Source organism: Rhinopithecus roxellana, chromosome 1 (assembly GCF_007565055.1).
Source record: "Rhinopithecus roxellana isolate Shanxi Qingling chromosome 1, ASM756505v1, whole genome shotgun sequence".
NCBI classification, from domain to species: Eukaryota; Metazoa; Chordata; class Mammalia; order Primates; family Cercopithecidae; genus Rhinopithecus; species Rhinopithecus roxellana.
Genome location: NC_044549.1, coordinates 92,379,213 through 92,406,004, shown reverse-complemented (window position 1 = coordinate 92,406,004; position 26,792 = coordinate 92,379,213). Strand labels below are relative to the sequence as shown.

Below are 26,792 nucleotides of genomic sequence, written 5' to 3'. Positions count from 1 at the left end.
CAAGGGGCCCCAAGATTCGGGCAACACCTCCACCTGCTTTAGGTAAACCATTTAATCTGACTGAAACATGGAACTACGCATACCTGTCTTTGCATATCCCACAGGGGCTAAGATCCGGTGAGACACCGTGCTGTTCCTTGATATGATCAGATGAGGCAACACATGGGAAAACAGTTTGAAAACTGCAAAGCATTTTCTTTTTTCCAGCACGAATGTAAGCTGGTATTTGTTTTCATTGTTATCATTCCCTTTCAGCAGAGCCCTCTCCCAGGGAAAGCCCTTACAGTAGGGGCTCCTAATAATGACTGAGGTTTGAGAACAGCCAGAAGGCAAGCAACATGAAGCCTTTTAAAGCAAACCAGAGGAAGTCCAGTCTCTATTTATTTTATGAAGTTAGCGGCTGGATATGTTAAGCAAATGTTTTCTTAATTGTGGCAGTACAAGAAAACAATAGGGCAAGGGTTGCTGGGGATGGCGGGGGGCGGGTATCAGGCCTCTATCCCCCGGCCCCCCACCACCAAATTCCCAGAGAAAGACAGGAAAAAATTAAAGACAGGCCTTTTCTTTTTCGTGGTCACATGTCTGCCCTGCTGCTGTAATAAGAACCTGCGCCAATTAGAAACGTTTTACCTCCTCCTCCCTGCCCCTCCCCGGGCACATTTCAGAGTAGGCTGGGTTGTGGACGCCAGGAGTTTGCCAAACACAGCAAACACTGGTGTGTGAGCGGCTGAAGGGGACTCTTTCCACTCCGATCTCCCTCCCTCCCTCCCAGCCTGTTTTGATTTACTAGGACTTCCTCCTCCGGGCGAGGCGGGGGAAGGACGCCGCCGAGCGCCCGGAGTTGTGCGCGTGTGCGTGTGCTAGTGCGAGTGTGAAGTGCAGCACTGGAGTGCAACATGCTGTAATGGGAGGAAACCGAGCGGCGTCGGAGCGCTCTGGACCGCCGCGGCCGTTCTGAGCGCAGTGGCGTTGAGCAGCCCCTCCGGGAGCCGGTGTGACCTGTCCCTTCAGGTGCGTGGCCGTCGGCCCGTCAGGAAGCGCGGCTCGGGCATGCTGGTGCCGAGAGGGGGCGACGGGGCCCGGGAGGCGGGGGACGGCGGGTGCGCCGCGTTCCGCGGGTGAGCGGGTATGGACGGCGACCCGGCGCGGGCGGGTGGTGCACCCTTCCCTGGCTGCTCGGCTAGCCGGGGGAAGCGGAGGGCGGCGTGGGTGCCGCAGGTTCGGTTGAACTCCGGGCACTTGGCGGGCTGTGTGTGGCGGGAAGGGCAGCAGGTCCTCGGGACGGGTCTGGTTGGACTGTGAACGTCGGCGTCCCGTGCGCTGTCCCCAGGAGCGGGGACTTACTGTGCGCGCGTGGGGAGCGCGGCGGGCATCTGGCCGCGCACAAAATGTGCGTTTGTGTTTGTACATTTGCACGGAGCTGTGTCCCCTGGCGGGGCCTCGGGGGCCGGGGGCGTGCGAGATGCCGTGTCCACAGCAGTGTGCGCCATGTCCACGCGCCCTGCCCGCTGGCGCCTCTCGGGAGCGCCCGCTCCGGCAAACCTCACTGCCCCAGCGCGCCGGCATCGGCCCGTGAGGTGCGAGCTGGCACCCGGCGCGCAGCTGGCGGGGGAGGGAAAGCAGCCGCTCCCGGCGGCGGGAGGCCCCGCCCCTGTCTCCCTCCAGGCTCACCTGGGCTCAGCCCCCACCTGCTCCGTGGGGGGCGTGACCGAGGGCGTGGCCTGGCTGGCCTTGCGGAGCCCGGCTCAGGGTGGGCGGTGCCTCATTCCAGGGATTCCTCGCGCTCTCGCGCTCGCTTCTGCCTGTCCAGCCCGCGCGTGCGTGTGCGTGTGCGTGTTTGGCGGGGGCCCGTGCGGGGGCTCGGGCGCGAGGGCGCCTGTGCGTCTGCGCGCCCTCGGGGTGCGCCCCGCGTGCCCAGGTCCCGTCCCCGCCCCTGGGTCCCCCGCAGGGCCAGGCCGGCCCGAGGCGGGCGCGCCCAGAGCCGCCGGGCGGTGAGTGAGGTTGACCTGGTCGGCGGGGCGGGACCCGGGCTGGGCTAAGGCTGGCCTGAGGGGGCCCTTGGGGTGGGCTGTCGGAGCAGAACCGGGATGCCCTGCGGGAGGGAAGAGGTGGCGGGTCCTCGCCGGGCCGCTCGGGAGGCGCCGATGGGAGCGGAAGAGCCTAGGCTCCCGGAGGACGTCCTGGGAGTCGGAGGCGCGGGGCCGGCGAGGAGGCCTGCGCCCGGCATCCCAGCGGTCCCCGCCAGCCTCAGGGAAGGCTGGGATGTGGACTGCGGGAAGGCGCATCGTCCTCTTCGTGTGCTTCCTGCCCCCTCCCCAAAACAGGACTGCACATTCTCCCTGCACCCAGTGCAGGCCTCGCCGAAGAGCACAGGGCTGTTCGCTTTTTGTTTTGCTTGAAGTCTGCTTTGATTCCTCACCCTGAGATATTTAACCGTCTTAGGTTATGAAGACAGTGCTTGCTAGGGCTAATAGTATTTATGTACGTTGCTGGCATGTGTTCGTCTGTTTAAGTTAGATGATTAAAAACTCGGTTTCACTTTGATCGTCGGTGCGGTATGTTTGCTAGTTGTAGTCCATTCTCTGTGATTAATAAGAACCAGCAGCCTGGCGCGGGAGGGTAGGGGTGTGGGGGAAGTGGAGGCGGCTCTACTGGGATTTATCAACAGCTAGTTGCCCCTGTGTTTGAAAGGCACTGTCTCCCAGTTTGTGGAGTTTTACTATCTTGTTCTATGCCCAAGCCTACCTCGATCAGAAGGAGTCTGGCAGTTGTTTCCTCTAAATAGTCAAAGACAAAAAAAAATATTAATTTGCCTATTAGGATTCGAAGGTCAGTTTTGCATACCATGTTAGCATACCAAACTTTAACTCTTTCTCTTCTCGCTGAGTCCACGGACTTATACTGTTCATTGTTTCCTGCTTGCATCTAATGAAGAGTCTGCGCATGACTGGGAGGGGAGTAGAGTGGGCAGCTTAAGGAGACCTTTGGGGTTGGAGCAGTAAGGCTGTCTCTGTGGTGTGATCTTGGGACAAGTTATTTATTATCTCTAAGTCCCAATGCTCTCAATTTAAATAAAGGGTTTAGAAATACTTGATTCAGAAGTTTGTCTTACACTCAAGACAGTTTTGAATTTTTTCTTGTATTTCCTGTTACATCTGGCCTGAAAAGTCATCTCTCCCACGGTGGAAATGATGTAAACCCTTCAATTCGTTGTTTAACTTTGGCAAAATTTTAATACCAGGCTAATTTCCCCTGCCACCGTTTTTTCACACTTCTAGGCAGCCTGCCTTTGCTTTCCATTTGGAAGGGAATGCAAACTAATTTTTATGTTGACCAAAACAATACAATTAAGAAGATAATTCTGCTATAAATAACTATGGACTACATTCCAAAACTGTGAATGTTGTAGTAAAAACAGCTCTGGGTTATTATTTCTGGAGACTTGAGTTCTAGTCCTATCAATATCACCGACTAGCTTTATGACCAGAAATAAGTTACTCGTACTCAAACTTTGTGTTTTATTTTCCTTTGTAAAAGGGTGATAATATCAATTCCAATACATCACAGAGTTTCGGGAATTACAGAGAATAATGTGCTTTGAAAGTATTTTGTGTTATTTATAAACTCTTTGAAGCTTTGAAAGAGCTACATAAACACAGTTGTTACTGCTATCCCCCAACTGATTTAAAATTATGACTTTATCTGAAGATTTTAACACTTCTTACAGACATAATTATGTAAAAACTTTCACTTTTAAATATTCTGGGCGGGCACAGTGTCTCACATTTGTAATCCCAGCACTTGGGGAGGCTGAGGTAAGAGGATCGCTTGAGGCCAGGAGTTCCAGACCAGCCTGGACAACAAAGAGACTCCAGGCTCCCCACTGTACAAAAAATAAATAAATAAAAAAATAAAAAAATAAAAAAATTCTGCAGTGAGAAATTCCTTTTAACCCCTTTTGGAGGCAGCCCTGTTACCAGTCTCTGGTGGTTGCCAAAACAAATCCAAAGGGAGATTTTATTTCGTGTCTCTTCTAGGTATCTCTCTTGGAGAGTTTTGCTGTGCAGCTTTTAATTTGCCTTAGTAAAATATTGAGTAGGTTAACAATAAAAGTTGTTTTGTAACTTTGAACATGACTTAACAAAAGTACTAAAAGTTGTAAGTTCAGGAGGGAAAAATCAAATACACGGGAAAATTTTAATGTCACTGAAATTATGACAGTGTGGTGATTTTAACATACCAATGTGTCTGCTTATTGCCTGTGTGAGATGAATTGTTGCAGCTGTGAGAACCTGGTGAAAGAGAAAGTTTTTTGTGTGTGTGCATGAAGAAATTTCCTGGAGGTATGTTAACTGAGGCTCATTTGTGCTTCTTTCAGGGAGCTCATCTAAAGTTAATGAAGCTATGGGTGGGTGTTTAATAGAACAGTAAAGTGAATGCTGCTAATCTGTAGCATTTAGGATCTGTCCACATTAACCCCCCTGCCAAAAAGAAACCTAATACTGTAAGAACTAGATTGCAAATTTATTTTATTTTATTTATTTTTATTTTTATTTTTTTTGAGATGGAGTCTTACTCTGTCCCCCAGTCTGGAGTGCGGTGGCGCGATCTCGGCTCACTGCCAGTTCCGTCTCCTGGGTTCACGCTGTTCTGCCTCAGCCTCCTGAGTAACTGGGACTACAGGCACCCGCCACCACGCCCGGCTAATTTTTTGTATTTTTAGTAGAGACGGGGTTTCACCGTGTTAGCTAGGATGGTCTTTATCTCCTGACCTCGTGATCCTCCCGCCTCGGCCTCCCAAAGTGGTGGGATTACAGGCGTGAGCCACCGTGCCCGGCCAATTGTAAAATCTTGATGCAAGATTTGGCAGATACAAACTGCCAAGGTAGGAAAAGGAGTGCAGGAGGTGCTAAAACCAGAGCAATTATACCTCCTTGAAATACAGAATAATAGCACTTTTGCAAAGAGAGAAAACTTGGTAGCATGTACTTTCTGTGTCTCATGCCTCAGGTCTGATAACCAGATATAGTCGATCCTCATTTTTCGTGGGTTCCATGTTTATGAATTTGTCTACTCACTAAAATTTATTTGTAAACCCCAAATCAATACCTCTGACACTTTCTTCGACATTTGTGGACATGCGCAGCATGGGGAAAAATTTGAGCCTCCCAGCCAATGCGCATGTTCCCACCAGAGCTCAGACAAGGCAATACCCTGGTTTCTTGTTTCAGCTCTCATGCTGTAAACAAGTGTGCTTTTTGCAGTTGATTTAGTAACATGTTTTTATATATTTTTGTGCCTTTTTTTTTTTTTTTTTTTTGAGACAGTTTCACTCTTGTTGCCCAGGCTGGAGTGCAGTGGCGCCATCTTGGCTCACTGCAACTTCCACCTTCCTGTTTCAAGTGATTCTCCTGCCTCAGCCTCCCGAGTAGCTGGGATTACAGGCCTCTGCCACCATACCTGGCTAATTTTTGTATTTTTAGTAGATACAGCATTTCACCATGTTGGCCAGGCTGGTCTCAAACTCTTGACCTCAGGTGATCCACTTGCCTTGGCCTCCCAAAGGGCTGGGGTTACAGGCATGTGCCACTGCACCCTGTCCATTTTTGTGCTTTTCGTTGGGGATTTTGCTGTTTACAGCGGCCCCCAAGTATGGTCCTAAATTACTGTCTAATATTCCTCAGCCAAGAAGGCTGTGATGAGCCTCATGGAGAAAATATATATGTTAGATGAGCTTCGTTCAGGCTTGAGTTACGGTGCTGTTGGCCTTGAGTTCAACATTACTTAATCAACAATAGGTATTAAATAAGGTGTCTTTAAACAGAAACATACATAAAACAAGGTTGTGTTTTGATCAGTTTGCAAACATGTGACCAGAAGCTGGAAGGAATCTCACTTTTATTTCCCATAGGAATGGTGGTTCAATATTCACTAATTCAGTGTTCACAGAGATTTTATAGAACACAGCTACTATGAATAACAAGAACTAGGCCAGGCACGGTGGCTCACGCCTGTAATCCCAGCACTTGGGGAGGCCGAGGCAGGTGGATCACCTGTGGTCAGGAGTTTGAGACCAGCCTGCCCAACATGGTGAAACCCTGTCTCTACTAAAAATACAAAAATCAGCCGGGCATGGTGGCAGGCACCTGTAATCCCAGCTACTGGGGAGGCTGAGTCAGGAGAATGGCTTGAACCCGAAAACCGGAGGTTACAGTGCGCTGAGATTGCACCATTGCACCCCAGCCTGGGTGACAGATCAAGGCTTTGTCTCAAAGAAAATAAAGGACCGATAATATTTACTGACAGTGATAACTACAGTGCTACAGTGCTACCTAATGTTGCACTGTGGCATGAATTAGATGTCTTTATGTAGGCTTTAATAGGCTGAGAGCTGAGATTTGATTTTGGAACAATGGAGAGTTAGACCTGGGCTGTTCTGGGAAGCTTGCTAACTTGGGCTGTGATGCAAATTCAGCTTTTATTCTTGGGAGTAATAGGTCCCTAAGAATATGTGTCACTTTAGCACTTGTGAATAGGAAATACTAACTATTCAAATTTTAAGTATTCAAATAAAATAAATGCAAGAGCAGGCTTATCCAGAGTAAACTAAAAATGCCAAAGAGTTTCTGTTATTTCGTATGCCTTGCTGTATAAGGCTGAGGTCTTGAATATGAAGAGAGATTCATAATATCCTAAAATGAGAAAGGAAAGCATGGTTCATCTTTTTCTTTTTTTGTATTTTTATTTTTTTATTTTATTTTATTTTTTGTATTTTTAGTAGAAATGGGATTTCACCATGTAGGCCAGGCTGGTCTTGAATCTCTGGCTTCAAGTGATCCACCTGGCTTGGCCTCCCAAAGTGCTGGGATTGCAGGTGTGAGCCACCGTGCCTGGCCTCATTTTTATTTGGGCTGACAACAATGTTGAAAAATGTTGGGAATTGGTGGTCTGCTCAGAAAGTTCAGACTGATTTTTATTTGTCCCCCTTAGATAGAGTGGTTTCAGTGTGGGCCCACCGTATAGTCACTTTCCATGGGACACTTTAGGGAGATGGGTGGACTTCAGCCAGCAGTAAGAATTTTTGCACCAGCATCAGGCAGCATTGCATAGGACCATGAAATGTGTTGTAATGTAAGTTGGGTTTTGCAGCCCAGAGCCTGTATAGATGTCCCTCACCGGGTACATGATCAACTTTCATGCAGTCTGTGCATTTGCATAGTTTACACTGATAACAAACTGTATTGCAATAACTGAGGATTTTTGTCACTGTGTGGTAGCACTGTCAGCTAGCTCCCGTTGCCAGAGTAGTGGTGATGACTAAATATCGTACCCCTGCCCTCCTGCAGGGCTGGGAGAAGTCCCATAGACTCAAGCCCTGAGCCATGTTAGCATCAGGAAACTTCGAGTGGTTGAGAAGAGCATTCATTCACGGTTTCCATCCAGAGTGTTAGCCCTTTATTTGGCCTGAGTTAATGGGGGTCTCACTTTCTGTTGAGGTCATGGGACGGGGAGGCACCTAAGGTTACTTGTTGCTGCTATACAGCCTCCAGCCTACATTGGAGGGTAAGAGATAGATGGCTGCCTAGCCTGTAGACTTGCCTCCTGCAGAGGTTTCACAGGAGGGCTGCTAAGCCCTATGGAAAGGGTGTGATCTGAGTCTCACACTTGAGGTTGGCAGGTACCTGAAAAAATCCTAATTAGGGATTTTATGCAGATACATATATTTTATGTATATATACACACACATAGTTCTTAGGAAGTAGACATAGAACATGCAGATGTATTCAAATATTAGAACGTTTGGCCTTCTAATGAATGTTCAGGAGTGATCATGTGTAGAAGTAAGGAATTTGATGCAAGCAGAAGCAGCCGAGTTCTTCTGGCATTGATGCTTCAACTTACTGCAGCGTGAGTCAGTTATACCTGCTTGGGACATGCCTCAATGAGGAAAGCTGGAATAGCAAAGGATCCGTCTGTTCATGCTTTTTCTTTGATAATATGACTATTGAGAGAATATTTTGAATAAGGGCTGGCTTCTATTTAGAAATGTAACATACAATTTAAGGTTGTGAACTTCAAGCACCAAGGTGAAATTCTAAAAATGTTCTCACTGAACCTTAACAGTTAGCCATTGGAGCTTGACCACAGGTCTTCCTGAGCATGGCGAAGTCGACATCATCCTTCCTGCTACTGTACCTATTCTTGGATCCCAGAGTCCTCAGGGCTTTTGCTTGACTCCTGTAGCTGTGGCCCCAGAAACCGCTATGTCTTGGCAGTTTGTTGCCGGTGTCATTGTTGGCCACAGTCTCAGCATCAATTGACCTGGTGTCACAGTCTTCTTTTCTTACCTGCCTTGGTTACTATTAATGTGACTCCATGCCTACCTCTGTTAGAAGAATGTCAAATATACCATAGTTTGCGTGTTCCCGAGAGGTTAGGGCTTGCTTCCCCTTGCTCACTGTTGAAACGATCACATTATTGCCTGATAGGTATCTCAAGGTATAGGGGAAAGAGCACAGGGCTAGAAGTCATGGTTGCTAATGCAAGGTTTGCTTTGATCTAGGCTAAATAATTGTGCTTGTCGCTAAAACCTCTTTAGCATGATCAACTTAAGAATAGTAAAAATAGCATTGGAGGGAGAATTGAGAGACTTGAGTTCTAGTCTTAGTTGCTTCAGGAAGTCACTTACATTCTTGGTGCCTCAGTTTTTCTTTTTTTCTAATCTGTAGAAGAAAAATAATAATCATATTTGGCCATTTGGCCCAAGTAATAATTTGATTGTGAGAATCCAATGAGGTCATTTATGTGAATGTATTTTGAAAACATATATGCTATACACCTGGAAGATGGTGGTGGTAGACTAATAAAATTTGTTTTTCTCTTTAGTTTGTAAGGCATTTTCAGTTATATCGTTTAATCCACATGATAAGCTTGTGATCATCTGAAGTTAGTTAGGCAGTGTTTTTTACTGTTTTCTTTAAGGAGGAAACTAGGACCTGGAGAGGGTAAATGACTGGCCCACACAATTAGTGTTGGACATCTAGGGCAAATCCTAGAGCAAAATAGGCTTTCAGGACTGAATGAGTGAAAGATTTAAAGTAGGGCTCAAACTTGGGCTCTCTGATGCTAAAGTCCTGGCTCTGTTGACTTAACAGATGGTAAAATGCGAGAAGAAAAAAGGATGACTCAAATGAGAGATATTTTTAGCAAGAAGAGCAGAGAGGGATGGTCTGAGAATGGGATGTTAACAGGAAGAATATGTGCTGCACGAAGTTGGTGGGGCATCACTGGACACCCTGGGGAGGAGAAAGAGGTGGAGGATTTAAAACCGTGAAACTGTGCTTGCGTGTCGCCACCAGAATCTGGTGACATTTGATCTGGTTCTCATATCAGTTTCCTTCTCACTGAGCCAGACAGCCAGCATATCACCCAGTGTCCTCCGTATTTGGTGTACGGTGCTCAAGGGCAGAGAGTGTACTTTTCCTTTTTTGTAATGTCTAAATACAGTGTTTTAATAGAGGAGATACCCAGTAAATACCTCTGAATTCTTTTTTTTTTTTTTTTTTTTTTTTGAGACATGGTCTCCCTCTGTCACCCAGGCTGGAGTACAGTGGCGTGATCTCAGCTCATTGCAGCTTCAACTTCCCAGGCTCAAGCCATCCTTCTGCCTCAGCCTCCCAAGTAGCTGGGACTACAGGCGTATGCCACCATACCTGGCTAATTTTTTTTTTTTTTTTGAGACGGAGTCTTGCTCTGCCTCCCAGGCTAGAGTGCAGTGGCATGATCTCGGCTCACTGCCGACTCCGCCTCCCGGGTTCACGCCATTCTCCTGCCTCAGCCTCCCGAGTAGCTGGGACTACAGGTGCCCGCCACCACACCCGGCTAATTTTTTTGTATTTTTAGTAGAGATAGAGTTTCACTGTGTTAGCCAGGATGGTCTTGATCTCCTGACCTCGTGATCCGCCCACCTCAGCCTCCCAAAGTGGTGGGATTACAGGCGTGAGCCACTGCGCCTGGTCTTTTTTTTTTGGATACAGAGTCTTGCTCTGTCACCCAGGCTGGGGTGCAGTGGCGCGATCTCGGCTCACTGCAAGCTCTGCCTTCCGGGTTCATGTGATTCTCCTGCCTCAGCCTTCCGAGTAGCAGGGACTACAGGCGCCTGCCACCACGACCGGCTAATTTTTTGTACTCTAAGTCGAGACGGGATTTCACTATGTTAGCCAGGGTGGTCTTCATCTCCTGACCTTGTGATCTGCCCACCTCAGCCTCCCAAAATGTTGGGATTACAGGCGTGAGCCACCACGCCTGGCCAATTTTTGTATTTTTTGTTGGAACGAGGTTTTGCCATGTTGCCCAGGCTGGTCTCAAACTCCTGGGCTCAGGTAATCTGCCCACCTTGGCCTCCCAAAGTGCTGGAATTACAGGCATGAACCACTGTGCCCGGCCACCTCTAAATTCTTTTTTTTTTTTTTTTTTTTGAGATGGAATCTCACTCTGTTGCTCAGGCTGAGTACAATGGTGTGATCTCAGCTTACTGCAACTTCCGCCTCCTGGGTTTAAGTGATTCTCCTGCCTCAGCCTCTTGAGTAGCTGGGATTACAGGTGCTCGCCACCACACCCAGCTAATTTTTGTATTTTTAGTGGAGACGGGGTTTTACCACGTTGGCCAGGCTGGTTTTGAACTCCTGACCTCAAGTGATCTGCCTGCCTTGGCCTCCCAAAGTACTGGGATTATAGGCGTGAGCCATGGCGCCCGGCCACATCTCTAAATTCTTGATGGCCGAGAAGTACACCCCATGCCATGGTGTGATAGTTCATACTTTTGGGTTTGCCCTACCATTGTATATTATTAGCTGAGACCAAGTTGGTTTTAGCTCAGGAAGTGGTCCTGGGGAGGCCAGAGTTTGGGCTCATGATGTAACAGGGCCAACAAAAATTAGGGTATTTTATTGTGTGCATCTGGAAGTTGGAGAGGCCATCAGGTGTTTCAGGATAGTGATGTCTGTCTGTTTCTGACTTTTGACCCTTTACTGTGTGTGGCAGGAACACTGGGCAGTTTGAATGTGATTCCTCCCATGCTCACCCCCCTGGCCTCCACATCTAGACAAGGTAGTTGCTCCATGTTCTCGTACTCTTACCTAAAGTATACCATATCTAGCCACTGCCATGGGACAGACATGGAGTGAACATGCCTGATGCTGTAGCTTTTATTGTGCAAATCTTCTTGGAAAACTTCCATAACATATCTTGGAGTTGTGTTCCCTTGCTTGAAAAGCAATATAATCTAATATACTCCACAGTGTGCTGTTCCCAAGTGATCTGATTTGGATGTTTGTCCCCCCAAATTGTTATGTGGAAATGTGATCCTCAGTGTTGGAGGTGGGTCCTGGCGGGAGAGGTTGGATCATGGGAGTGATCCCTCATGAATGGTTTAGTGCCATCCCCTTGGTGATGGCTGAGTTCTCTGGTAGTTCGTGGGAGATCTGGTTGTTTAAAAGAATGTGGCACCTTCTTTCCTCTCTTGCTCCTGCCCTCGCCATGTGATGCGCTGGCTTCTGCTTTGCCTTCCATTATGATTGGAAGCTTCCTGAGGTCTCACCAGTAACTGAGCAGATGCTGGCGCCATGCTTATACAGTCTACTGTTAGCCAGTTAACTTTTCTTATAAATTACCCAGCTTCAGGTATTACTTTATAGTGACACAACACGTACTAACACACCAAGATAGGTACTCATGTCCCCTTGTTGACTAAAAAGGGACAGTTCTTTGTGGAAGGCCAAAAAATGGCTGTCAGATTTATAGCTGAGCTTGCCATTAGCACTGAATGCCCCCAAGTGTTTGTAGTTTTAAAATTGATACCTCTTCTTCCCTAATTCTCAACCTTTAGCTATTTGGAAGAACATATTAATTGAGGCTAAGGGAGTGTGAGGAAAGGCATGTGGACTGGCAGAGAAAATATATGACCATTACCTGAAAAAAAAAATCCACAACAAAATATATGTCTATTCATGATGAATTATGTTCACATTTGACAACCACGAAAAAGGTGAATGGATAGACCAGAAACTGGTTTGCAGTGCAGCGGAGCACACAGTGTACTTTGTATCTGTTTTTTTTTTTGAAAGACAGAGTCTTGCACTGTTGCCCAGGCTAGAGTGCAATGGTGCGATCTCAGCTCACTGCACCCTCCGCCTCTCAGGTTCAAGCGATTCTTCTGCCTCAGCCTCCCGAGTAGCTGGGATTACAGGTACCCACCACCATGCTTGGCTAATTTCTTGTATTTTTAGAAGAGACAGGGTTTCACTAGGTTGGCCAGGCTGGTCTTGAACTCCTGACCTTGTGATCCGCCCACCTTGGCCTCCCAAAGTGCTGGGATTACAGGCATAAGCCACTGTACCTGGCCCTCTATCTTCATCTAGAGCCACACTCCTCTCACTTAAATGGTGTTATGTTCCAGGTGTCAGCATTTCAATGGATGATTATTATTTTTTTTTCTGAGATGGAATCTCACTCTGTTGCCCAGGCTGGAGGGCGCTATCCCAATCTCGGCTCACTGCAACCTCCGCCTCCCAGGTTCAAGAGGTTCTCCTGCCTAAGCCTCCTGAGTAGCTGGGATTACCGGTGCCATCACCACCATGCCTGGCTAATTTTTGTATTTTTAGTAGAGACTGGGTTTCACCATGTTGTCGAGGCTGGTCTCAAACCCCCGACCTCAAGTGATCCGCCTGCCTTGGCCTCCCAAAGTGCTGGGATTACAGGTGTGAGCCACCATGCCTGGTCCTCAATGGATTATTTTTGGTTATCACTATATCCTAATGCAAAAACTACCACAGAAATAAGACATTATTGGGATAGACCTAGATTTGTTTTTCAGATGCAGCATAATTTTTTTGTGCAAGGTAGAGTATAATTTATGGTTCATAAAGGAAATAAACTTGTCACCCTCCTGCTTAAAGCTTTTTGGGCCATTCCAGGACTTCTCACAGACTTAAAATAAAATCTCAGCATTGCAGGCCCTCCAGGCACACGTGACCTGGCCCCATGTTGCCCAACTCAGGTCTCCCTTTTGCTGACTTCAGGGCAGCCATCCTGGCTGCTCCCCACATCACCTGCCCAGCTTTTGTGTCTTGGTCTCAGCACGTGCTGCTGTCTCCCACCTTCCCCCACCCTCCCTGCTCTTTCTGAGGCTAATTCCTCTCATTCTTTAGGTCTCAACTTCCTTTCATCTCTTCAGCGAAATCTTCCCAGACCACGCTAGCTAAAGTAGTGGATAGTGCCCTGTCGTTTTCAGTACATTTACTGTCATTTGTGATTTATTTAATATATTTGCATATGTTTTGGCAAATAATTATTTTATTACCTATATTAAGACCCATTCACTTCTCAGAAAACCGTATGAGGGAGGTAATATTAATATCCCCATTTTCCAGATGAAGAAATAGACACACAGAGTTTGTCATTTCCCAGGGTCACATAGATTGGAAGTGGTTTACCTGGATTCATATTAATCCTGATGCTAATTTGATGCTGAAATAATCATGATGCTGATCTGCCTCTCAATGAATGTGGTGTGATCCTCCATCTAATACTGTAGCCATGGTTTTTCCTCCCACATTATCAATATGTTTTATTGGGTTTATTTAGTGCTGTGGATAGGATGTATATAAGACATAAAATTCAGAAGACTTTTTGTTTGTTTTTTAGAAATGGGGTCTCACCCTGTCTCAGGCTGGAGTGCAGTGGTGTGATCATAGCTCACTGCAGCATTGACCTCCTGGCTTCAAGGCAGCCTTCCACCTCAGCCTCCTGAGTAGCTGGGACTGTAGGTGTACGTACGTCCCTGTACCCGGCTAATTTTTTAATCTTTCGTAGAAATGATTAAATTTCTAAATTTCTCTGTTGCTCAGTCTGGTCTGGAACTCCTGGGCCCAAGCGACCCTCCTGCCTCGGCCTCTCAAAGCACTGGGATTACGGGGCTGAGCTACCACACCCGCCTGGAAGGCCATTTTTTTTTTTTTTTTTAGTAACTGTTATCTTCTACCTTTGCTTTGTTCTTCTGTGGCTAGATAACGCTTGGGCTCCGTCCTTCATTTCCCATCTGTATTGTCCTTATCTCACACCTGCTTCCTACAGAAGCCTCACTAAACTGATCCACCTCCAGTAACTTCTGAAATCACCCTCTCCAGTCAAACCATCCTACACAGAACTTCTTTTTCTTCTTCTTCTTTTTTTTTTTTTTTTTTGTTAGGCAGGATCTGGCTCTGTTGCCCAGGCTGGAGTGCAGTGGTGTAATTACGGCTCACTGCAGCCTCAACCCTCCATGCTCAAGTGATCCTTCCACCTCAGCTCCCTGAGTAGCTGGGACCATAGGCCCATGCCACCACTTCCAGCTCATTTTTTATTTTTAAAATTTTTTTGTAGAAATAGGGTCTCACTATGTTGCCCAGGCTGTTCTTCAACTGCTGAGCTCAAGCGATTCTTCTGCTTCAGCCTCCTAAAGTGCTGAGACTATAGGCGTGAGCCACGTGCCTAGACGCATGGAACTTCTAAACTAAAATAGTGTGAACATCATGTCACGGGCCAGCTCAGGGACGGATGATGACAACTGCCTGTTACCTATGACATTAAGTATAAACCTGAAGGCCAGCTGTTAGCTCTTTCCTAAGGCCACCCGCATCAGGCTCGCCTGAATTTAGCTTTTGCTGCTGCTTAACGTGGATTTTCACTTCTAACCAGGCAGGTCTGGCCACCTGTCCCAGGTGCTCATTCCTGCCCTTGTGCCTTTCCTCAGACTGTTGACTCAGGATGACTGCACTGGGAATAAGACAGGGTCCTTGTACCCAGGAAGTATACAGAAACATAGTGCGATCCAGGAAGGTAGGGGAGGCCAGAGAGGAGAATGACTGCGGGCAACCGGGGAAGGAAACTTTTGAAGTGGCTTTTTGAAACACACACACATCCACAAACCACCCCCAAACAAAAAATAGATGTGCACAAGGCAAACACATTAGCTGACATTGATCTCTTTTATCACACAATACCCATTTTAGTTTTAAATCATATTTAGTCTTTGATTATCCTCTTTTTAATTTTGCCTGTCATTATCCTATCCTATAAACTTTAGTTTCTGAACAAGAGCATGACTCCTTGAAAGCAGAGATTTATCTTCTGTTTCTTCTTAACCTTTCCTGGGCACTTTGCTGAGCTTAGAATAATTGTATAATAAACATTGGTTGATTTCATTAATAAGGTTGCAGCAGATGGCAGGTGCCTTGTGGATGAATCTTTAACACCCATTGTCTTATCCACCTATTTCGAATGTAATTTGCTTGGGGGGTTAGGAGGTTTAGGATTTCATAGCATCTGTATAAACCTAAATGTCTAATCTTCCCACTGTGCTAGAATTCTGGGTCTACCTTATGTCATTTGATGCTTTTATGCTTTGATAAGCCGCTTTTCTGCTCAGACGGAGTTTTCAGTGGCTTCTTAATGCGTGTCAAGCCCGGGTCCCGTCAGAGCCCTTAGTCCTTCCACGATGTGGTCCCAGTCTAAATTCCCATCCTTGTCGCTTACTTTTTGTCCCCGTTTCACTCTCGTAGGCGATTTGGGCAGCATGTTGTTAAACCGATTCTGCTTCTGTTCTTTCCTTCTGGGGGAGGAACTTTCATATTCGTTCTTCAAAGGCTCCGCTCAAGTTCTGTTTTCTTCACAAAGCCTTTCAGAATTCATCTGTATTTCTGTAGGACTTTGTTTCTAGCACTGTTTTGACGCTTGGCACATTTTGCCCTAACCCAGTATTTCCCCAGGTGTTCCCTGAGATGCGTTTCAGGTTAAAAATGGCTCATGACGTCTACTAGGTTTCGCGTGTGCAGGCAGGGCTTTCTGTCCCCACAACGGGAGATTAAAGGCACGGGGAGGAAAACACCCTGCTTAGCTGCGTTTACTCCAGGCTTTCTCAAACTTATTTATCATAGAAAAACTTTTTTTTCTTACAGAATATGAACACCCAATGCAGAATGCTTTGGAAGAATGCTGCCTTAAACTAGATGTCTTGGTGGCCTGTCTCCCATGCAGATTGAAAGCTCCTCAAAGGCAGCTCCTGGGCTTTGCTTATTTTTCCTGCCTGGAGCTTCTCCTAGATATTTAATGTTTACTGAATGAAGTCATATTGCATAATCAGGGATCGATGTTTCTTTTTTTCCTTTCCTTTTCTTTTCTTTTCTTTTTTTTTTTTTTTGAGACAGAGTTTCACTTTTGTTGCCCAGGCTGGAGTGCAATGGCTCAATCTCGGCTCACCGCAGCCTCTTGCCTCCTGGGTTCAAGCGATTTTCCTGCCTCAGCCTCCCGAGTAGCTGGGATTACAAGCATGGGCCACCATGTCCGGCTAATTTTTTTGTATTTTTAGTAGAGATGGGATTTCTCCATGTTATTCAGGCTGGTCTCGAACTCCTGACCTCAGGTGACCTGCCCATCTCGGCCTCCGAAAGTGCTGGGATTACAGACGTGAGCCACAGCGCCCAGCCTAATTTTTTGTAATTTTAATAGAGATGGGGTTTCACCATGTTTGCCAGGCTACTCTTGAACTCCTGACCTCAAGTGATCCGCCCGCCGTGGCCTCCCAAAGTGCTGGGATTACAGGCGTGAGCTACCGTGCATGGCGGATCAATGTTTCTTTGGAGGCCTGAGGTATGAATATTACAAAGAAAAGCTGGTCTGCCACATGTTGTGACCGGTGCATATGTAGTAGGTACTCCATACATGTTGAAGAATGCTGAATAAATTCCAAGTGTCTGTAAAGTGGTACAGTTAAGGAGTTGTTTTTCTCAGCTGGTGAGCTAGTAGGGTGTGTGTGCCAGTAACCGTGTGTGTGTGTTTAAATAACCTAGAAAAGGGAAACTGGGCAAAAGCATTCTGGTTTTCCAGGGCTTTCCTCCAACTTTAAATCTTTTGCTGTTTTAACTTTTATAGTATGCTGTAATTTAAGGAAACAATAAAAATCCAGTCTTATTAAAAAACATGATGCTAGATAAACTGATGATAGGCAGTGATTGTGTACTATTATACAAAACGTGACGTTTTAACATAAAGATTCTTATTGGACTTAAATATTGGACTTAAAATATCATTTAACCTACCAGTGGGATTCTCACACAGCTTTCCATGAGTATGTGGTGTGTGTTAAGCTGCACCTCTGTTAAGCTGCATCACCACCTCACTGGTAGTGATGCTGTGTTCATAGAGCAGCCTTTGTTCTGAAAACCTTTCTTTTATTGGGCATGTCTATACAGGCATGTTATGCATGCACATAAACATAAGCACCAAATAACATGGGCATGAATATTCACAATATCCCTTCTTTTAGTTCCTCCATCAGCTGCTTCCTGGAGTTGGCAAAGTTTAGCTTAGTAGACTAAATGGAATTTAACCCTTTTCTCTCTCCCTGAACCAAGCCCATCCTGTTTCTTCATGTGGGAAGAATTTCATCCTTAGAAGAATGATTTGCATTTGGTTGAGGACTCATTCTGTTAATGACTAGGATTCTAAGAGTCTTTTGAATTCTGTTTAAATTATTTTTCCCCCTTTTATTTTTTCCTTCTAGGCTCCAACCAGGAATGGAGACGCCATTGGATGTTTTGTCCAGGGCAGCATCTCTGGTGCATGCTGATGACGAAAAACGTAAGTGAGGAGTCTATTATAAAATAGCTTAAGTGCTTTATTGATCCCTTGTATCCTGCTCCATAACAAAATTACGTGCTTCTCTACATGGTTTTCTGGCTATTTGCTGTTAATTTTGGATGTGAGAGAACAGCTTCACATCCTCATTTGTATTTTCAAGAACATGTAAGTCTTTTAGCTGGCATTTAACTATGGATACTGGTTTTTTTGTTTTTTGTTTTTTTTGAGATGGGATCATGCTGTGTTGTTCAGGCTGGTGTCAAACTCCTGGACTCAAGTATGGGTACTGGTATTTAACTGGTATTTTGTTTTATTTATTTATTTATTTGAGATGGAGTCTCACTCTGTCACCCACACTGGATTGCAGTGGTGCAGTCTCGGCTCAGGCTCACTGCAACCTCCACCTCTCAGGTTCAAGTGATTCTCCTGCCTCAGCCTCCCAAGTAGCTGGGATTATAGGTGCCTGCCACCATGCCCAGCTAATTTTTTTGCATTTTTAGTAGAGACGGGGTTTCACCATGTTGGCCAGGCTGGTCTCGAACTCCTGACCTCAAATGATCCGTCTACCTCAGCCTCCCAAAGTGCAGGGATTACAGACGTGAGCCACCACGCCTGGCCTTAATTGGTATTTTAACTTTGTATGCTAGAGTTTAAACTGTTAACCGTAGGTCGTTCTTTCCTTCTCAGGTGACTGTCAGTGATCTGGAATGAAGATACCCCTTATGTGTCTCAGATGCTGAGATAAATATGTGTTAGTTGATCGACTAATTGACTAGTAGAGAGCTAGAGATGGAAAAAATCATCGAATGTCATGTATGTTGTTGGAATTGTACAGTATGTGTCATAATGGAAAACAGTCATGCAAATTATGTTTGCATTGCTGAGAAAGAGCAAATACTGGGAGAAAAAAATGTTCGTTAGTGTAGTTTGAGGGATGGGTGAAAGGAACAATACTGGAAGATTATTCTACAACATTTTAAAGTGATTTTCCTGCTCATCCAACAATATATTTATTTTTAAATGTTTTTGTCCAAAGTTAAGGTTACTTGCTAAATAGTATTGTAACAATTACTGTTTCATGTAGGAACAGTTCTTTTGCTAAGTACTAAAATATTAATAACAACAAAAAATTTAGGTACATTATAAGTTCTCGAAGATGAGCTCCTTCCAGTTTAGTCCTTCATGGATTGGCAGACAGCAAGTGCATGTCCTTAAAATCTGAGGTCTGCCTCTCTACTGGCTGTTAGACTTTTATTTTTCTAAGCCTCAGTTTTCTCATTGGTAACATGGAGCAACAATACCTACTTACAAAGTGTTCATGAGGATTAATGGGCTGTGGTGTGTACTGAGCTTACTAATTAGCTTTTGACTCCTGGTTGGGGCTGCCTTGCCCTCTCTCCTGGCACATTGTTGGCTTCTGATAGTGCTTCTCCCAGTCTTCTGTATTAACATGTGTGTTAGTCCATTGACATTGCTGTAAAGGAATACCTGAGACTGGGTGATTTATTAAGAAAAGAAGTTTAATTGGCTCATGGTGCTGTAGGCTGTCCAAGCATGGTACCAGTGTCTGCTTGGCTTCTGGGGTGGCCTCAGAGAGCTTTACTCCTGGCAGAAGGAGACGGAGAGCAGGCATGTCATATGTGAGAGGAGGGGCAAGAAAGAGGAAGAGATGCCAGGCTCTGTTAAACAACCAGCTCTTGAGTGAACTAATAAAGTGAGAACTCATTCATCACCGTGCCATTCATGAGGGATTCACCCCACATGACCCAAACACCTCCCACTAGGCCTTGCTTCCAACGTTGGGGATCACATTCTAACATGAGATCTGGAGGAGACAAATATCTAAACCTTATCACCATGCGTCTGTGTCTTCCCACCCTCCCACCACCACCCCTACAACATCATCATTCTACCAGTGACTGGGTGAGGTAGCTAGTAAGGTTTTTTCAACCTCTTGTATAATTCACACTTACTTAGCTTTTGATTGTTGTGAGGATATAACCACCTGATGGTGAGGTATAATTATCCCTTACTAAAGAAGTTGAAGTTGAAGAATGTTAAGTGGGAATCTGAGGAATTGGAGCTCGGGAGACACAGCTCAGGCTAAAGGCTTTTTATCTAAACAACAACAAAACTCCTTTATTCCTCTAAGATTGCAATACATTGTGACTTTCTACAATTACATAGCACCTATCTCCAGCACTGTCAACCATCCTGTGTCGGGGATGTCTTCTGAGCTCATTGCTGTCTTCACCTACCCAGGCTTGGCAGTGCCCCTCCTAAACTGTGGTACCTAAGCAATGATTTTTCTATGTGATCTGATGAGGATTCGGAGGACATTGTGTCCAGGCCTACCACCAGCTTGGTTCTAGCTCAGGAGTTCTTGGGGGTGAAGGGAGAAAAAGGGGTGGGGTGGTCTGTTACCAGGGCAGGGAGCAGTGAGGACCCTGGAGAAGTGGCTGACTGGAATAGCTATTTGCACACTTCGTTGAACACCAATATAGTTAGTTTAGAAATTTTTATATAAGGTAGTAGTTTGAATTTCTCTCTTTTATAATGCCCAACTTTAGTTAAGATCAATAAAACATTGATCTTATATCTTTCATTGTTTATACATTGAAAAATAGGAATAATGACCTCAGGGTAACCCTTTGTGTCTTTGAGTGGGGAGAGTAAAGACTTTCTTCTCTTCTCTTTTGATCATTCTGTTCCAGTTGGAGGCCTATCTAGTTTTCAATTTAGTGAGTGATGATTGAACTCTTACGTATGAGGGGCATATAAAGATAAAGAAGGGGCAGTCCCTGCCTTCATGGGACTCATGAATACATTTGTTTGCGGACTCTTGTGGCTGTAAAATGTATAGAAGCGGGGGACAAGCACAGTTGGTAATGTAGATGCAAGACTCCCTTTGGAACCTATGGTTTGGGAGAGCTGTTTTTGGAGAAACAAAATGATACTGCTAAGGGAGAAAGGAACTCTTACAGCCCATTGGTGTTTTTGAAGAATGAGGATAAATTCCCATGTAAGGCTCTAACAAATCAGAGAATAGACTTTATCCTAGATCATTCTCCTTTTTTTAAATTTTTTTTTTTGAGATGGGACTTGCTCTGTCACCTAGGCTGCAGTGCAGTAGTGTGATCTCAGCTCATTGCAACCTCTGCCTTCCAGGCTCAAGTAATCCTCCTGCCTTAGCCTCCTGAGTAGCTGAGATTGCAGGCGTGTACCACCACACCTGGCTAATTTTTTTTTTTTTTTTTTTTTTTGTAGAGATGGCTGGTCTCAAACTCCTGGCCTCCAGCAGTCCACCCGCCTTGGCCTCCCAAACTGCTGTGATTACAGGTGTGAGCTACCATGCCTAGCCGAATATTCTTTTGACTCTAATGACTCCAGTTGCTTTAGGGATGGGCTGGCATAATTCTAGAATCCCTGTGTCATGGTTTCAGCTTCTTAGGGTCATTTTTTACATTTTTTACATTTGAATAAGAGGAAAACAGTTCAAAGCTGTCTTTAATTATTATTAACATTTTTGGGAGACTTTTCTTACTGTTGTGTTCTGTGTACCACTCTCAAGTATGCAGAGCTCGAAAACCAGGCATTGTATTTTCTTACCTAATTCATTAATTATGTGTTACTATGTAAGTGTGTGAAAAGTCCAAAAATTTATAGACAAAGTTGAACATTAGGTTTCAATGTCTTTCAGTTGATTTCTTAGACTTATTTGGGCTGGTTCAGCCTGACTCAGCTTTCTCTGCCCTACATTAATTCTATTTTAGCTTTTGTTGTAAATTACTCTCAGACTTTAGGGGAGGTTAACATTCTCCTCAACACTTTAAAAAAGCCTTGTGAATGTAATCTGATTTGGGCCTCTTATTACAAACAGAAAAATGTTCTACTACTTGAGATCAGTTTCCCAACTCATCAAGGTGACCTAAATGATTCTCTTTTCCTTTGCTCCTGGAGAACTGAAAACTTGGGCATTTTTGAGGATGTTATTGTTTCAGCATTTTGAAGGGAACAGTACCAATTAGGACTTGAGTCTGTAATACCGATAGTATTAAGGCTTCAGTGTGTCTACTAGTGGAGAATAAAAGAAATATCTCAATAGTATACTGTAGAGCTAAAATAAATAGTAAAATGGTGGTTTTGTAGTAACACAATAGTCACTTATCTAGATGGCCTAGAAGGGATGAATTTACTTAAAATAATCTTTCCACTGCTCATGAGACACTGATGTAATCAGTGTCTAGGGTAACCCTGGAAGGTACTGAATGGAAATACAACTTGAGATTGGTGTTCTTCCTTGTGCTTGAGGAACCTCTTCTTTCAGTGATTGGTGATACTGGTGCTGGGAAGTCCCAACTTTTTTCCAGCTGGTTTTTTTTTTGGGGACAGAGTTTCGCTCTGTCGCCCAGGCTGGAATGCAGTGGTGCGATCACGGCTCACTGCAGTCTCTGTCTCCCGGGTTCAAACGATTCTTGTGCCTCAGCTTGCTGAATAACTGGGACTACAGGCATGTGTCACCATGCCCAGCTAATTTTTTGTATTTCTGTAGAGGCGGGGTTTTACCATGTTGCCCAAGCTGGTCTTGAACTCCTGAGCTCAGGCAATCTACCCGCCTTGACCTCCCAAAGTGCTAGGATTACAGGTGTGAGCCACTGTGCCAGCCTCTAGCTGTTTCTTAACAGGGTAAATTGATGAAAATGGGAGGGCAAGGTGTTTGGTGCTAATGTATAAAACAACACCCTGGCATGTCTTTAACATGATATTCCATTTTATTGCAGTGTTTACAAAATCATTATGTTTGGTTACCATAGCTTCTAATTTTAAGATCTAATTGCATCCGCTGACTCCCTCACTTAGATTAAAATAATTTTAAATTAAAACTTTGAGGGTTTTGGTGGAGAGGATAGTGCTTTTGAATGAATATGCAGATGATCAGAAAGGCTGGATGGGGCTGGTGTGAGTGATGTGGCAAGGACAGCAGCTTTTGCAGGGGTTGCATTTGCACCTGCCCCAAGAAATTCACTAATTCCTTGTTTGGAGATGATTATTGAAGGTTGACTAATTGATGAAGCATTGATTACCATGATCCTTTCAAGTAAGCATTCCTAAGAGCCCAAGCTTTTATTATTATGGGGACACATGGCCCCGTTATGTGGAATATGTTGATATTTCTAGGTTGTAGTCAATATTTGCCTTAAAAAGGAAAGCAAACCAGATCAGATTAATGATAACGTAATGTTTAGTTGACTTATATACTGTTTTCTCTGATTAATTTCTTTCCTCAAGATCATGATGACTTCTGCTCGGCTTGTGCATCAACCAAGTGAACCTCTTATGGGATTTGCTCCTGTGACTAGTTTAGCTGGGCCCACTCCTGATTTTTCTGTCTCTTTCTCTCTCCTTTTGTCTCAGCATCTAATACGGTGGCTTTTGAATATTGTTAACTGTGGCACACAGTGAAAAAGCATTTTAGGCTGAGCATGGTGGCTCATGCTTGTAATGCCAGCACTTTGGCAGGCTGAGGAGGGAGGATTGCTTGAGCCCAGGAGTTTGAGACTATCCTGGGAAAAATAGGAAGACCTCATCTCTCCAAAAAGAAAAAAAAAAAAAAAATTAGCTGGGTGTGGTGGTGTGTGCCTATAGTCCCATCTACTCCAGAGGCTGAGGCAGGAGGATGGCTTAAGCCCAGGAGTTGAAGGCTGCAGTGAGCTATGATTGCACCACTGCCCTCAGGCCTGGGCCACAGAGCAAGACCCTGTCTCAGAAAAGCCATTTCATATTGTGGTCTTCATATACATATACTGAGATAACCAATCCAAAAGTTTTAAGAGATAGTACTGGCTCAGGTGGTGGCTTACACCTCTAATCCCAGGACTTTGGGAGACCAAGGTGGGAGGGTCACTTGAGCCCAGGAGTTTTGAGACCAGCATAGGCAACAAAATGAGACCCTCATCTCTATAAAAAATTTAAAAATTAGGCGGGCATGGGTGGCACATACCCAGCGGGGTCCCAGCTACTCGGGAGGCTGAGGTGGGAGGATTACCTGAGCCTGGGAGCACTAGCCTGCAGTGAGCTATGATGGTGCCACTGCGCTCCAGCCTAGGCCGCAGAGTGAGACCCTGTCTCTAAAATATGTTTTAAAAAATGTTTAAAAAGAGGAGACAATGGTTACCCTTCCTTTGCACAGTGCAGTTTGATGTGTCTTTTCTGGTCTGCACTCTATTTAAATAGAAGTTGAGTCATGGCTCCTTACATTGATTTTAGGATCCACTAATGCATGGGAACCCACAGTTTGAAAAAACATGATTTGGTTTACATCTCCTTCATGGGATAAACTTACTCCTGGCTTCTCTGTTGTATGTACTGGGATGATCTGACTGCTACATGGGCCATGAAAATAAAAGGAGCCGGTAATATTCAGACATGCTGGGGTAGATCAGCATCTACAAGGCAGACTTGATTGAGGCATGGTACAGCAAAGGGGCAGGCATGTCCCAGAGCACAGGAGGGAGACAAATAGGTTTCACTAAAGGGAGTGACCATTTTCTAGAGTACTGACTCTAAAGCCCGGGAATAATGTAGGCTTAGAATAGGGAGGAACTGGCCGGGCGCGGTGGCTCAAGCCTGTAATCCCAGCACTTTGGGAGGCCGAGACGGGCGGATCACGAGGTCAGGAGATCGAGACCATCCTGGCGAACACGGTGAAACCCCGTCTCTACTAAAAAATACAAAAAACTAGCCGGGCGAGGTGGCGGGCGCCTGTAGTCCCAGCTACTCGGGAGGCTGAGACAGGAGAATGGCGTAAACCCGGGAGGCGGAGCTTGCAGTGAGCTGAGATCCGGCCACTGCACTCCAGCCTGGGCGACAGAGCGAGACTCCGTCTCAAAAAAAAAAAAAAAAAAAAAAAAAAAAAAAAAAAAAAAAAAAAAAAGAATAGGGAGGAACTGCCTGTAATGGAGTAGTTGTGTTTGCTTGTGATCAGAGTGCCAAGTCCTCTGGTGCCCTGGAAAGAGAACAACATACTGATGTCATTCCTGCCCATTCCCCTTGGAGTCTTGGTGTTAAGTCTGATTTTCCCTTCGTGAGGGAAAGAGCACTGTACTCTTGTTTTCTAGCAACTGTGTGTGCAACTATGGGAGAATTTCTTCAGGCAAGCCCAGACGGCAAGTGCAGTTGTTGTTTTGTTGTCTATGTCTGTCTGTTTCTCTGTGTATTTCGAGGACTCCTGGTTTTGTAAAGTTGCACTTTAGAAAAGTTAGGTCTAAAAATAATGCTCAATATAACATGGCCTTTGTATCCTTTTTGTGCCAACTCTTCTGTAGTGTTCATTAAGGACTTCCTTCGGTGATCATTTCTGGTAATTTGGAGGCGTACCTGATCACTGCGTCAGTGAGCTTTACTTTCATATCCTAAAATACCAGAGGGTTGTGCCATGCATTTTCATCCATAAGAGTGGCTTGCTGCTATCCGCAATCCTCAGAGAGGAGACGGGGTACTTGCAGGCATTCTGACAAAGCCTTCTCAGGTGCATCTGACATCAGGTCCCTTTCCCCACATGAGTCACTGGTCTAATGATACTCCTAGGGGAACTCTGTATCTGAATCTTTAAGTGCAATCCCTCTAGTTATGAGAAGCTGTAGTTCTTTGGCTACCACATGTCCTTAACCAGATTCACCAGTTGTTTGTATCTCCCCCATTTCCTTCATCATGCACATGTTCTCTCTGTCTTTCTGTACATGTGTTATATATATATATATATATACACACACACACACACACACACAGGTATGTATATATATTTGTATATTATTTTTCCTGAGATAGAGTAAGTGGGCAGTATCATTCCTCCTTACTCCTAAAGAATTCAGTGTGCATTTCTTAAGAGTGAGAACATTCCTGGGCCGGGTGCGGTGGCTCACACCTGTAATCCCAGCACTTTGGGAGGCCTTGGTGGGTGGATCACTAGGTCAGGAGTTTGAGACCAGCCTGGCCAAGATGGTGAAACACTGTACTAAAAATACAGAAATTAGCTGGCCATGGTGGTGGGTGCCTGTAATCCCAGCTACTCGGGAGGCTGAGGCAGGGAATTGCTTGAACCTGGGAGGCAGAGGTTGCAGTGCGCCGAGATTGCACCACTGCATTCCAGCCTGGGCAACAGAGTGAGATTCCATTTCAAAAAAAAAAAGAATGAGAACATTCCCTTACATAAGTGCAATATGATTATCTTTATTATGTTACTTGAATATATGAGGCACAAAACTGGACCTGGCCCTTATGCTGGTAGTTTCTTTACAACTTCATAACTACAATACACATTTATAGATTAAATATAGCCAATAAAAGCTAGCCATGACACAGTAGATGAAGATCTGCTGCAACCAAGCCTCTGTTCCACGACTGTGGCATCTGCTGCCAGCCTGCCAGATTTGATTCTGTAATGTTAGCCTACCCGTCATGCCACTTGCCCTTTAATGCAATTTCCCCTCTACTTTCATCCTGCAAACTCTTGTAAAATTTTTCATCATACAGATTGTGGTGACGTAATTTGACTATTTCTTAGTGCAAATGCCTCAGTTTCATATTGGGTTTGTCTCTGTCCTTTTTTCTTTCTTTTATTTTGAGACAGTGTCTCACTGTTGCCCAGGCTGGAGTACAGTGGCGCAATCTTGGCTTACTGCAACCTCTGCCTTACAGATTTAAGCAATTCTCCTGACTCAGCCTCCCCAGTAGCTGGGATTATGGGCACTGGCCACCATGCTCAGCTAATTTTTGTTATCTTTTAGTAAAGACAGGGTTTCACCATGTTGGCCAGGGTGGTCTTGAACTCCTAATCTCAAGTGATCCACCCGCCTTGGCCTCCCAAAGTGCTGGGATTACAGGCGGGAGCCGCCGCGCCTGACCCCTTTTTTCATTAGACCGGAAAAATACAAACATAGTCACTGAAATTATATAGCAATACTTAGTGACATAATAGCTAGCCATCTGATTCAGAGGATGCTTATGTCAAATTTTAAAAAAGATTCTCCATGAAATAATGAAAGTAAAAATTTCTCATGAACTCCTGAGCGTTTGTCTGGGGACCTCAATTTAAGGATTACAGTATCATCTCATTC

The 26,792-nt window shown here is 45.1% G+C and overlaps 1 protein-coding gene across 2 annotated transcripts in view; it reads left to right on the top strand.

Moving 5' to 3' along the window:
* Positions 1-656: 656 nt before the first annotated feature.
* The window catches only part of VGLL4 (vestigial like family member 4), a 162,725-nt gene continuing 136,589 nt past the window's right edge, over positions 657-26,792 (top strand). Inside the window, exons 1-2 of one of the 2 annotated variants that reach the window (XM_010377284.2) lie at positions 657-1,011; positions 17,600-17,676. In XM_010377284.2, coding sequence (XP_010375586.1) covers positions 17,613-17,676 — 64 coding nt within the window. In that variant the 5' untranslated portion in view covers positions 657-1,011; positions 17,600-17,612. Of the gene's footprint in view, positions 1,012-1,841; positions 1,992-17,599; positions 17,677-26,792 lie in introns of those variants that run through there. The other variant, XM_010377285.2, reaches the window with a different exon arrangement.